Genomic DNA, 13,663 nt, shown 5'->3' with positions numbered 1-13,663 from the left:
CTATTAACACATGCAGGATGGATTGCCAGGCCACTGGTTTGTTGGACTGAAGACAAAAAGTGTTTCTGACAGCTCAGACTTTGGTGGAAAACAAACACAATAAACATCCAAGACATCTTTGTGGGATCAGTCAGCCAAGTCCTCCCACAGATCAGCTATTTGGTCACATGCAACCCCCCCCCCCCCCCATACGCACAAACACACAGACTTTACAGCCTTTAAACATATATGTGAGTGTTTGCTGACAGTACCCCCTTCTGTTCTCCGTTCGGATGGCTGATCAGAGACCAGCCCCTCCATCACCCCTCATAGACCACCAGACTGTTACGTTCCAAAGCTTCTCCCGTTCCGTCATTGTTAGACATGACCCAAAAATCCCACAGAGGCTCTTTGGGTCCGGCCCTGACACTGATACTCATCCAATCATATGCATCACCATAAAGTACCATTCCCCAAAGGAATACAGTAGAATCAGCGGAGTCTTATTTCCATATGAAAGTGCTGCAGATCATTTCGACGCATCGCTCAAAAAAACGGCCAAACTACGATCGGAATTTTTACATCTTCAGAATTCTTCTAGTGAGTTTCTGAGACAGCAAGGTGGAAGTTGCTTTTTGCTCCCACACTTCAGCAGACAATGGGAGAATGTCATCTGTTACGGTCTTTACCAGCACACAGAGGTGCTCTGTGCCTTGGGCTGACTGCTGCCAGGAGGTGGTTGGGTTCTGACCAAACACTTACCTGGGTCCAGTTACAGTCAGAGATCTCAAATGAACACCCTTTCGAATACACAATGCACGCTTTAATCTTTCCATCTGTGGTTTTTAGAACTTTTATGTTCTGTGGCAAACATAAAAGTCAACTTTGCTTAGTTTAGATGTTTAAGGACAATGGCGTTTTGGTTCCATCCTCCTCAGCCGATCATAAATATTCTTACAGATCTTGGTGAATGCAATAGCTCCTGTATCTCTGAGGCCATGGTTCTTAACTAGAAGAAGGTGACAGTTGGAGAGGATGATGAATCCCTTTTGTTTGAATGAAGTCCTTGCCTCAAGAGGAGGGGTTCAAGGATTTCTTAGGTGTGTTCTTGCTGTGTCGTGGTTCTAATTCCATGCTTTCGTTCTTTTTAAACACAGAAACGGTTTTGTTTACCTGTTTTGTCGCTACAGTTTCGCCGGCATCGGCGAAACTGTAGCGACAAAACAGGTAAACAAAACCGTTTCTGTGTTTAAAAAGAACGAAAGCATGGGTTCAAGGATTGTTTGTTTCGTTCATGGGTGATGGGTGGAGGTAATGAGGTCGTTGCTCTGCTTTGTAGTAGCTAGCAAAACTTAGAGTGAATCAGCGAATTTATTTATTTCCTAACCCTCAATAGTCAAGAGATTTGGACCAAAACAACAAGACCCTGGATACAGGCAGCCAGAGGTGCGAACTCGAGTCACATGACTTGAACTCGAGTCAGTCTCGAGTCATTATTTTTAATGACTTCTGACTTGACTTGATAACATTTATAAAGACTTACGATTTGACTCGGACTTGATTGCCAGTGACTTGCAACTTTAATCGACTCGCATCTGTTGACTTGATGATGACTTGAGCATATTTGATATTTTAGCAGAAAAGTGACACGACATGGACAAAAATCATGAATCATTCTTCGTTCTGGGTTTGATTTACTGCTAAATGCAGCAGCACTTTGTTTAGAATCAGTTGCATTTTCTGCTCGTTTGTGCAAATAGACGAAGCTTTAAGAAGCTTTATTTCTGGAATTTATTTATTATCATTGTCCTTACATTGAAGTTGGACAGATGACTTGATTACGACTTGAAAATTCAAAGTTAAGAACTTGGTCTTCCACATCATTGACTCTGGACTCGACTTGGACTTGGTTGTCTTTGATTTGGACTTGACTCGAGACTTGACTGGAAGATTTGTGACTTACTTGTGACTTGCAAAGCAGTGACATGGTCACACCTCTGCAAGCAGCTGAAATGAGCTTCCTCCAAAGGTGACTCTGGGTCAGCCTTTGAGACAAAGGTGGGGGAAGCTCAGACTGGAACCACTGGTGCTCCTTATCAAAACGATATTTTGGTTAGCTAAGTTGTATGGTAGTGCTAGGGTGCTAATGCTAGTTTTGTCAATGGTTCACAGCAGACTTGATCATGTTGCTGTTCCTCATATCCACTCGACTTACTAGACAAGAAGTCAATTTGTAAGCAATCTGTGACTGCAAATAGGAGGAAAAACATATTTTTGCACTTTTACCCAGGCTAATGTTTTTCTTAACCATTTGTTTGGTGGCAGGATCCAGCAGGTGGAGATGTTTCTCTCCCTTCCCAGGTGCTGAGTGGTCCCAGCTGGAGCCAACTACCTCATCAAGGCAGCAGTATTTAGGAGGAGGGGAGCCACCAGACGTACGTCAGCTGATTCTGTTTATGGAGTGGTAAACTGACCACGCGCTCTTTAGTCGTGCTTCCCTTCGTGCCAGGTAATCAATCACCTGTGATTCTATGTTCCTCGCAGCAACCCCTTCCGCATCTTTGAAGACCCAGGAAGTTCCTCATCGGTCCATACATTCAAGTTCTTTTCTCCACGTCTTCACTGGTTTGGACATCCATCTCCATGGGTGTGGCCACTCCTCTCTCCGCCGCTGCAATAGCTCCAGCACTGGATTCTGCCAAGCCGCTCAGCTCTCCTGTGGAAAGAAAACACCACTAACCCACCGCGCAGCTCGCACAACCTTCAACCACCCTGAATACTCTCCTCTCTCTCAGGACCGGTCCCTCCGCAGCTCCAGTGAGTTATCGATTCCAGTAAATCATGCTAAAGGATGTTCAGTTCGGTTCTACATATACTTACCATTCCTGCCTTTTCCAGTGAAGATCCTCCTAGAATCCTCGTCTCCCCTTGGTCTCTCGATTCCTCTGGTCCAGAAGAAAATAATCAGTTTTAAGAAAAACTTGTTTCTGAGTCCCGAGTGTGCCGTGTTTGCTTAAGAGCCACTCATTCGAGATCATGACAGTTTGGCATGGCCCTTGTTTGACACTGAACAAAGACAGGGCTGCCAACACTCACGCATTGAGCGTGAGACATGCGCACCTCACCCACTCTCATGGTAAAGCTTGGTTTATGCTTGACGCATTCACTTTCCGTTTGGTGATGCGGCTCGCGGATGGAACGCGCTTCACAACTCGCAGCGTTTATGGTTCATGCGGCTTGTCTCTGCGGTGAGCCAATATTCTCCCAAACTGTAGGGGTCAGCATGGAGCTCTACGGCATGCATCCAACACTACACCATAGTAGAAGTAAAAATGACTGTTTACAACATGGCATTCCAGCATTTTTAACAGCATCCTCATCTTTTCCGACAGTGCGAGCTATTTCTCTCCAAGAATTATTAACATGTTGATCACAGTGATCTTTGAGAGCTGAATCATACAAATGTCTGTATTTACGAACCTCTGCCGTACTAGTTCTTGCCAGTCTGCCAGGTTTTTCCGTGTACGACCGTCCGTATGGTTAGAAATTTTCCTAGTTGTGCGCTGCGAAAATTTTGGGCCGTGCGGAGACACGGTGGAGGGGCGTGGTTGTTAAAATGACGCAATTTCGCCGCGTGGAGCCATACAAACCTCGCGGACGCGCCAAGCATAAACCAACCTTAAGTTTGTGGAGGCTAAAAGGTTCACGTGCACAGCCAACACCCCTCCCCCTCCCCCCGCTCTCATGCCTAGGAAAGTTAAAAAGTTGGCATTCAAAAGGTTTGTTTCCCTTTACAATTGCATTTTGTAGAACAAATATATTGATGATTGCCCCCCTCTCTAAAAGAAAATACCGCCAGCAGATATTTTTTTTTATTTTGGGGGGACCAGTGCTGGGCCTGGTCCCCCCAATATTAAACTCATTCCTACACCCTTGATTTTTTTTACATTCAACCACTGCCGTAACGTGTTCTGTAGTTGAGGTAGTGTATGCTAACTCTGAAGGCGAGTTTCAGTGGATTTAAAAAAAAACTTGCGACTCACAATTTCAAACTCTGATAACTCTTTGTGAGCATATTAGTAAAATTTTACTAATGAATGTATTTAATACTCCTGTCTGTGTGTGTTTCCCAAATGTAGCACTGATCTTTATTTTGAAATGCTTCACAGGAAGTCATCCAATTTAAATCCCAGCTGGCTTCACCGTCTAAGGGGGAAATTCATGCAGAAGCTGCAGATTTGGGTTTCAGTGCTGCACCAATCAGATTCCTTCTTAAAGAAATATGACAAAAGATTGAAAATGTTTCCTTTTCCTGTTTTTCCATATCTAGAAGTGACTCTCTGAATACAAGGTAAGAGATATTTATTTAAATAAAATACTATTCGGTTTAAATTACTTACTTTAAATACTTTGCACTCTAAGTATACTTACTTGATTACTTATCATTTTTTTGACTTTTAGGGACCAGCTTGCACCCATATTCTAGCTTTTCCCCCGGTGTAAGTTTAGTTTAATCCGTGTGATTCAGATGAGTGAATAACAAAATAAACTGTCCTCTGATTGTGAATGGTGAAAGTGGAGGGGGCTTTTACAGTGAGTTCAGTGTGTTTTTACAACAGTGGGCTCAGCCCAGTGGGCAGAGAGGTTCTTCAGATGTTCTCATGAATGTTGGCTATGGGCCATCAACCATCCTCCTCTCCTCTCATTCCTTTTCTTCCTCTTTCTGACTCGTCTTTTGTTCCAACGGAAGCTTTAATCTTTTTCTGCTGAAAATGTCTTAAATTACACTGTTTACCGCAAAATCCTTATGCTAAATTTTGTTTCCACACCTGCTGTAGAAGGTTATTTTTTTAGAACATCTGACTCAAAATATGTCAAAACGTTGGCTAAAAAGATCTAATTGGGGGCGTTCGGGATAACAAGATGGTTGTGACTAACTCTGGTTTCTGTCTGCACCATCCAGATGTCTTGGCCGGCTCTGTACGCTCAGCTGGTCAGGGTGAACCGTCACTCCACTTCTCTGGGCAAAATCTGGCTCTCTGTGCTGTTTATTTTCCAAGTCATGGTTCTTATTGTTGCTGCGGAGAGCGTCTGGGGGGACGAGCAATCTGATTTCACCTGTAACACGCTACAGGTAGGGCACTAGCATCACAAATCTGCTTCTACTCCTGCTAAGTGGGTACTGTAAAATTCACCAGCTGTATAAAGTATGTGTAAGACGTGCATCACGTTTGAATTCATGACTTTATGTGTAACCCACAACCCTCATACAGAGTTGAGTCATGTGTGTGTGGTGCGGTCTTTCAAATTGACAGTTTGACAATCGGACAGCGCTAGGACCAATCAGAGCAGGGAAATTACATATCAGGTTATCAAGCTACTGGAAATCTGCAAGACTTTTATTTTGAAAGTTTGCCAATGTTTTACATTACTTAAATGTTTTACTTCCTGTCTAACCTGATCTGAACTGTGGAGTGTGACTGTTCTGGAAGTGTAGCACATAAAAATAAACTCCAAGTACGAGCGACGCATTCTCATGCTCCTGGGACGCTTCCAAATATAACGATTCACGGCCGGTGGCGGCCGGTGGAAACGCACCCATCCACTCTAACACGAGCTAAATGCTGCACACGATGCTTCGCAAACGTTGCGTGAGGCTTGTATGTCTGGTGGATGAGCCTGGGAGATAGTCAAAAGTTGATGCTGAAGCCATTTCAGTTATTCACCCATGGCGACGGTGGCACAGGAGTTAAGTGCTCGCCCCGTAATCGGAAGGTTGCAGGTTCGAGCCCCGCTCAGTCTGTCGCTGTCGTTGTGTCCTTGGGCAAGACACTTAACCCACGTTGCCTGCTGGTGGTGGTCGGAGGGACCGGTGGCGCCAGTGCTCGGCAGCCTCGCCTCTGTCAGTGCGCCCCAGGGCAGCTGTGGCTACATCGTAGCTCATCACCACCAGGGTGTGAATGTGTGTGAATGGGTGAATGACTGATTGTGTTGTAAAGCACCTTGGGGGGTTCCAGGACCCTAGAAGGCGCTATATCAAATACAGGCCATTTACCATTTACCATTTCACTCCTGAGCCTCCGCCATTATTGTAGTTTTTCTCCGTTGCAGCGCTGGTGCCAAGGCCACCCAGCATCTGTCCACAAACATAGAGCTCTGTGATTGGCCCAGCCTAAACATAATAACAGAAAAGTGTTTTTCATTTACATCAAATCTCTTATAGTAGATATTTATAGATGAGGAGAAATCTTTCTCACATTATTCTAAGGAAAAAGAGAAGTTTTTAGTGGCCCTAATTGTCTTCTAAAGTATCTAAAATGAAAACATCTCTTTTAGTTGCAGCTCTAAACAAGTTTTTTGCAGGTAGACTGAAGGGAAAACGGCTCTTTGGTATGTAACAGTTGCAGACACCTGCGCCAGAAGAAAATCCTGAAGACCTTAAACAGACGGTTCCTGGTGGAAAACTGAATTAAAACAATTTTTTAAAGATGAGTGGTACAAAATCTCTAGTTGAGCGACACCATTGGTGTTTTAAGATTTCACAGCACTGAACGTGAATGTTCTTTTCGTTCCTAATTTCATTTCATTGCATCTTTGATATTTATTGAATCAAAGCTACATGATCTCTTTATGTCTATTCAATAAAAGCAAATATGAAAGCCCAACCAAATGCTCATTCGTTGATTTTATTTCTAATAAATCTGACATAAACATCCTGATTGTCTATAGTCAGCACATGGTTCCGTAACATCAATGTCTTTGGAAAATATCCCTTAAGCCAGCCCCTGCTTCTCACTGTGATTGCACATGCATGATTTATGTTGGACAAAACCCCGTTTTAGGTGCGTACACATGCAACCAGACTTATAGCGAAGTTAGGTGATAAGCCAAAACAGATAAAATATGAAAAAAGGTAACGCTACGGATATGCTAGCAACATTACCAATACACCTATTGTATATTTGTTATAATAACAATTACACAAAAGTTATTGTAAACCTTAAGTTTAATATTCAGCTTAGAGATCATAAGCCATTGTCATCTACATCGCCCCCTGGTAGCAGCCTAGTTTATTCACACAAAACTGATGAACAGAAACTAATTCAGGTGAGAATTTTTATTTGAACTCAGAATGATCCTACCTTTTGTTCCCCCAGCCCGGCTGTGAGAACGTCTGCTATGACCAGTTCTTTCCTGTCTCCCATATCCGCCTCTGGAGTCTTCAGCTTGTCTTCGTCTCCACACCAACACTCCTGGTCTCAATGTATGTGGCTTATCGTAACCGTGGCGACAAGAGACGGCTTATTCAGGTGTGTTTGCTGTTTTCTTAAACAAACCCTGAAACTAAGGATTTTGCCAAATTGAATGCATTGGTGACCTCATTAAATAATAAGATGATTGCCACTAGATGTTGAGGTAAATACAACCTCACCTGTAAAAATCGTACAAAACATACATCAAAATTTGCCCTTTGATCATTGCCACTTTTTCTTCAAATAAAAATGATAAAAAATAAAAAAAACAGACTCACAACAATAGGATTTTTGTGGTTGTGGTTACCACAGTGACCCATAATAAGCCACTGGCAGCAGGTTAAACTTTTCTACCTAATGTCTTCGCACTGTTTTAATCAGCAAAACGTTGGCACTGTGTCATCTTCAGTCTCATAGAAGTTGGTTCCAATTGGAATTCATGGAAGAAAGTTGTGAGTAGAAAGTTCAAATGTGGACAGTAAATCATAACCCCGCACAGAATAACCAAAGACCAATGCAGCTCTGCTTCTGAAAATCTAACCAACATCTGCTCTTTGATGAACCTTGGAGGCCACAAAAGCCGTCTCCTTCAAGAGGCACACAACATCCTACAAAAATGACCCTGACTAGATTAGCCAACTGAACAAGGCCCTTATTGTTAAACATACTATTTAAAGACAAAAAAACCCAACTTGTCGAACAATCCCGGACGAGCCCCCAATTTTAAAAACGTGGTTCAGGAAGCCACAACAGTGAGAGCTTATTGTGTAAGTGAGCCGTTGGTCACATTGGGATCTTTATTCAGAACATTCCTGGCTTTTACTATTCTGTCTTGTATTCTTTATCTCAGTGTGTTGTGTATTTTCATTTAGCTGTGAAATAAAATCATTTTATTTTGTTGTTTCATGCAATCCGGTGTGACAGAGTTCAGGTCGAGCTGGTTTCCTTGGCAACAAGGGACAAGAGGAAGAATTAGAGACACTGAAGGAGAGGAAGCTGCTTGTCACTGGCGCCCTCTGGTGGACATACATCTGCAGCCTGGTGGTCAGGCTTCTGTTTGAAGGTGGATTCATGTAAGACCTGGGATTCAGATTACCCCTCACTTTTTCCTAATACTGGTTTAGGTGTATGCACATGGTGGGTTTTTGTCTCCCCAGGTACGCCTTGTATGTGGTGTACAATGGTTTTCAGATGCCCCGGCTGGTGCAGTGCAACCAATGGCCATGCCCCAACCTGGTGGACTATTTTATCTCCCGCCCCACAGAGAAAGCTATCTTCACTGTTTTGCTGGCCACCGCTTCTTCCATCTGCATGGTCCTCAATATGGCTGAGGTCGCTTATCTTATCGCCAAGGCTCTCACTAGGTAGAGGTTGTTAATCAGTCAGGTGACCCCCCCTCCCCTTTCCATTTTAAAAACGCATTTTACATGTGCCTTTGAGTTTCAGCTCAAAGTGTGCAAATTCATGTATAAGGAAAATCTGTGAATGCTAAAGAAAATTCAAGGAGCAGCAAGAAGAAAATCGGGATTAGAACGAACCAGATATCCACCGAGTCAACCTGAACATCTGAGAGACGACTGAAAAATTTGTAAATGTCCCATGAATGTAAATATATTTCCAAAAAGAGGGAATATTGTATGAAACCCAAGATGTTGACGTGCAACAGGAGTGAAGAAGGAATTTTCCTAAGATGTGTTAAGTTTGACATGGAATCATTTGTTAAAAATCTTCACTGAACAGCTGCACATTAGGATAAAATGGAGGGGAAACGTGCAAAGAACAATAATGCAGTTTGGAGCCACAGTGGCGTCTACTGAACAGCACTGAAACAGCATTAAAGGTTGAAAATGGAACATCGACACTGGCGAACACACAGGCGAACTCTGGTCTTCAACGGTGGTATTGCAACAGGAGGACTAACTTAATTTTCCAGCCGTTGGGTGTTGGTTTACTGCTGACACATTCCAGCATCGTGTTCAGAGACAAACCGTACAAGATAAGGACTAATTTCTATTAATAAGTTTATTTTACAACAGTATTTACCGTTAGAACATATTCTGGGCTCAGAATCAGCTGCTCGACTTGTCAAGTCTGCCATTTTACGCCGTCCCAACCTTGCCTTGCTGAGCGGACTTTTTAGAGCAACGGTGCAATCTAGTGACTGGTAGATGTAAACAAAAACAGTGTCGTGCCCAGCAGAATAAAAATGTGATAATTTATCTTTTTAAATATAGCTTTTAAAGCAGAAACTACACATTCATTTTGCACACCTCTGATCGCCCCATGGAGGTATTATTTTTATTTATATATAGCTTTTTATTAAAATATTCTAAAAAAAATTCAAATTTTTATTATAGCTACAGAACAGCTTTTAACTATAGAAAACATTATTTCACTGCTTAATTCTTTGTTTAATAGAATTGTAGATATTAAAATAATGCTCTTATTTTGAAATCACAAAAGCATAAAACACCAGACCATATTATCGAGTACATTTTTTATGAAACTGAGTGGACAGTGTAGAGTATGGGAAAATGAACAACTACCTGGTGACTGTGGGGGTTGCTGGAATCTAGTGAACTCCATGTTTGATTTGAGCTTTGTGTCATGGAGCGATATCCTGGAAGTAGCCATCAGAAGATGGGTCATTTTGGTCATAAAGGGATGGACATGATCAGCAACGATACTCAGGTGTTTTAAACCAGGCTCAGGAGTCCCAAGTGGGCCAGGTCCATCTCCCCTACACCATTAAACCACCAGTAGCAGCCTGAACCCTGATAAGGCAGGAAGTCTGGTACCAACAGGTCATTTAAAGGGACATTATGAAAGTTTGACAGCCAAAACATGTATAGAAATAATAAATGTCTTCTTCATACATTCTCCTGCAATGCCCTGGTCCTGTAGAATGAGCCCTGGCATTTTTACTGAGATTGCCTGTTTTTCTGTAAAATCACAGAAAAAGAGAGCTGCTCGGGTCGAGCAGGATGCTTCATGCGCGTTCACGCTCAGGCATCGCCCGGAGCATTTGCCATTCGTAGCTTTAGCAGCAGAGAGAGAGAGGCATTGCCACTTTGTCGCTGTTCCTAACCAGTGGCGGCTGGTGAAAAATATTTTTGGTGGGGCTGTGCTTTTTTTTTTTAAACAAACTTGTGCTTTCTGAGCTTTGTGCACAACTTCACTATTTCCTGAATTAAGCACAGCTCTTTTATTTCCTGTCTTACATTATTGGACAAAGGGATTAATCCACGTGTGTCTGACTATTGGCACACTGCCTTGCGGACCAAGGTTGAAAAATACTGCATTGAATTGCACATAAAATAACATGACCATAAATGGTCCACATCCACATTACTGTTTGTGAAACTAACATACTGGAGAATTTCATCACAATAATATTAAATAAACAAGTATGTACCTGATCTTTTGCATGCTGTTGGTGAAGCTCTGGATGACCCCTGTGATGTAGACAGAGTCAATGTTCCTCTTCTGCAGCTGGTTGAACAGCATGTCCACATGTGGCATGATCTTGTGACACAATGCCAGCAGAAAGCCGAAATCTTCTTCCTCCAGCATTCTCACAAAGCCTCCTGCCTCTGTCTCAGTGATTGGATCAAAGTCATCCGAGTCTCTGATCATCTGGAAAAATCTGAGGAGGTCATCCTTGTGCTCATACACTGTGTTGACATCTCTCTCTTGGACAAAATGTGCCGGTTCTGATCCACTTCTTCATTGTGTTTCTTCACTGCAAGCCTGTGTCCCTCGTCTCTAGCTGCATGGCAATGTTAGCTCTGCCTAGCATAACTAGCTTCACCGTGTTGTCCATGTGTGCCCGGTATAACTCGTGTTTCTTCACCTTCTCAGAAAAATGTTTCATGTCCGTAACTCCTGACTCAATCCATGCCTTATCTGTCCCAGCCGTTTTGAATAACAAACACGGAAAGCAAAATAACGCATTAGCGTGATTGCATCCAGCTAGCCAAGCCTTCCTGGTGTACCAATTTCGGGAGAAGCCTCGTGTGTACAGTTTACCTCTCTCCTTCTCCTGCTGGCTTATCTTTACGTCGGGCTGATCTGGTCCAAGCTCTTTGACATTAAGTTTTTCCACCATAGTTCTCCTCTCGAACGGATACTGGAGAAGAGACCGAACTGAATTCAGTGGGTGCTGAGATCCGGTATCCATGCTGGTTGTAGGCTCATTGTCTCTACATCTGCGTCACGACCAAAAACGTGCTGTAGTCGAGACTCTGCCGAGTTCTACCGAACACCAACGAAAGCCTTTGGCGGTAGCTCTATCGCCCATCATGCTTCTGAAACAACGTCGACGCTGATTGGATACATTCCCATTCCTACTGTTTGAGTTTCTTGTCAGCAATTGGCTGGCTGCTTCAGTGCTGTTTGGGCGATTGAAACACAGCCTACAGCCTTTCTGTCATCTCCACCGCTCGGCAGAGAGCTTCTCACCAATATATATATTTATTTATATGATTTGTTTTTGTTACAAAACACACAATTAACTTAGAATATGTGATTATTGTTAATTTTATTTATTTATTTTTTTAAATAAAAATTAAAAACACTGGGGAAAACTGGGAGGGCGGCGCCCTATCGCCCTCTACTGGCCAGCCGCCACTGTTCCTAACGCCTGGTGACGAACCATGCTACATTTCTGAGGACCCTTAGCTACTTTCTGTAGTACTTTCTTCTAGATATTTCCTGCAAATTAGCAACAAAATAGCCATTTTCGCTCCGAACCGTTCTTTGGATTGACGTTGTTTCAGCTGTCATCAAGGATATAAAAGTGACAGATACTGTGAATGTTACTAGAGTGTAGCTCACCTTGTAAGATGTTGGACTCTCATGCAGAAGACCTGGGTTCAATTCTGGGTGTGCACATAGTTCATTTAGAGTTTATTTTTTACATTGATGGTATATTTTTGTACAGTAAGATGCCCAAATTTGTATTTGAGACTCGCTGAACGGCACAGATAAAAAAGATGTGGGTTCAACTTTCATTTTGGAACAATTTTTCAAGCAAGGGAAGGGAATGATCTGAGCATGCAGGAGGACTGACCCATCATAAACCTTTGTCGGCTGTGCTGAAGAGAAAGGTACAGAACCAAATTATTTAATTAATTAGCTGCGTGTTCTCCTGCCCTCTGTCGTCCCCCCCCCCCCCCCCCCCACCACCACCACCACACACACACACACGGTCTCAGCTGTTATTTTCGTTAAGGAGTGTGCACGTACAGCATGCGCACCTCGTGCAAGAGCCTACTATTGAAGCTGCCATTACGCTTTTGGACTGGGGCGCCAATCGCGAGCATAAAAATTCAAAAGTCCATAAAGTCCCTTTGAATAATTTGTGGTTTTCTGTCTAACCGTCTCTCACGGGGCTACTGTCCGTATTCATGAGGAAAACCCAGATATTCTTCCCAGTAGCATTCTCTAGTTCCTAACGGGGGACCCTGAGCTGTTGCCAGGCCAGAGAAATTTGTTGACCCATTCTTTTTTTAAAGACCGTGTTCACTCGTGTTTTTGTTGGTTTATTTTTCACCACATTTGCAGTGGTCTCAAGCATAAATGAATGCCTTGTGAGTGCATTCCTGCTTCAGGAACTAGAAGCGAGTCAGAGGAGTGGGTAGTAGAACCCTGCAGCGTTCTGGGTCGCATCAACTTCAGCTTGTGAACAATCTCTGTCGTTGTAGAAGAATGGACTCAAAATACGCTGCTCAAATGAATTAAAGTAACACAAAAATAAGGCATCCTAGATCTGAGTGAATGAAATAATTATGAATTTGTTCTTTACATGGTGGAATGTACTGACAACAAAATCACACAAACATCCACGGAAATCTAATTTTTCAACCCATGGAGTTCTGGATTTTGAGTCACATTCAAAATTAAAGTGGGAAAGCACTACAGGATGATCCAACTTTGATGTAATGTCCTTAAATCAAGTCCAAATGACTGTGGTCTCCATGTGCCTGTATGACCTCCCTGTAACACCTGAGCATGCTCCTGATGAGGTTGTGGTTGATCTTCTTGGAGATCTTCTCCCAGACCTGGACTAAAGCATCTAACAACTCCTGGACAGTCTGTAATGCAACATGGCGTTGGTGGATGGAGCAAGACACAATGTCCAAAGTAATGCCACCCCACTCCATTACTGACCCACTGCCAAACCGGTTATACTGGAGGATGTTGCAGGCAGCAGAACGATCTCCACAGTGTCTCCAGACTCTGTCATGTCTGTCATATGTGCTCAGTGTGACCCCTTCTTTCCACGGGAGCCGTCAGCAGCACGTTACTGCAGCAGCACGTCTTGCTCGCGTAAACTGCTGCTTGGCCCTTCCCACGAGACGCGAAGCAGCAGGGGAGCAGCTGTCACCGACCGAGCACGAAGTCACACAAGTGACTTCGTCAGTAAACAC

General features: G+C 43.2%; 1 protein-coding gene across 1 annotated transcript; it reads left to right on the top strand.

Moving 5' to 3' along the window:
- The first annotated feature begins 1,950 nt into the window (after positions 1-1,950).
- On the top strand, positions 1,951-12,380 carry LOC129163915 (gap junction beta-6 protein). Its single transcript, XM_070544202.1, has 5 exons — positions 1,951-2,796; positions 4,149-5,113; positions 7,137-7,289; positions 8,157-8,305; positions 8,390-12,380. Exons 2-5 carry the CDS (start codon positions 4,943-4,945, stop codon positions 8,598-8,600), a joined length of 684 nt encoding a protein of 227 aa, XP_070400303.1. The 5' UTR covers positions 1,951-2,796; positions 4,149-4,942; the 3' UTR covers positions 8,601-12,380.
- Positions 12,381-13,663: the final 1,283 nt, after the last annotated feature.

The sequence above is a fragment of the Nothobranchius furzeri genome, chromosome 14 (assembly GCF_043380555.1).
Source record: "Nothobranchius furzeri strain GRZ-AD chromosome 14, NfurGRZ-RIMD1, whole genome shotgun sequence".
Lineage (NCBI taxonomy): Eukaryota > Metazoa > Chordata > Actinopteri > Cyprinodontiformes > Nothobranchiidae > Nothobranchius > Nothobranchius furzeri.
Note: the sequence above shows the minus strand (reverse complement) of the source record. Positions and strands in the feature narration are given on the sequence as shown.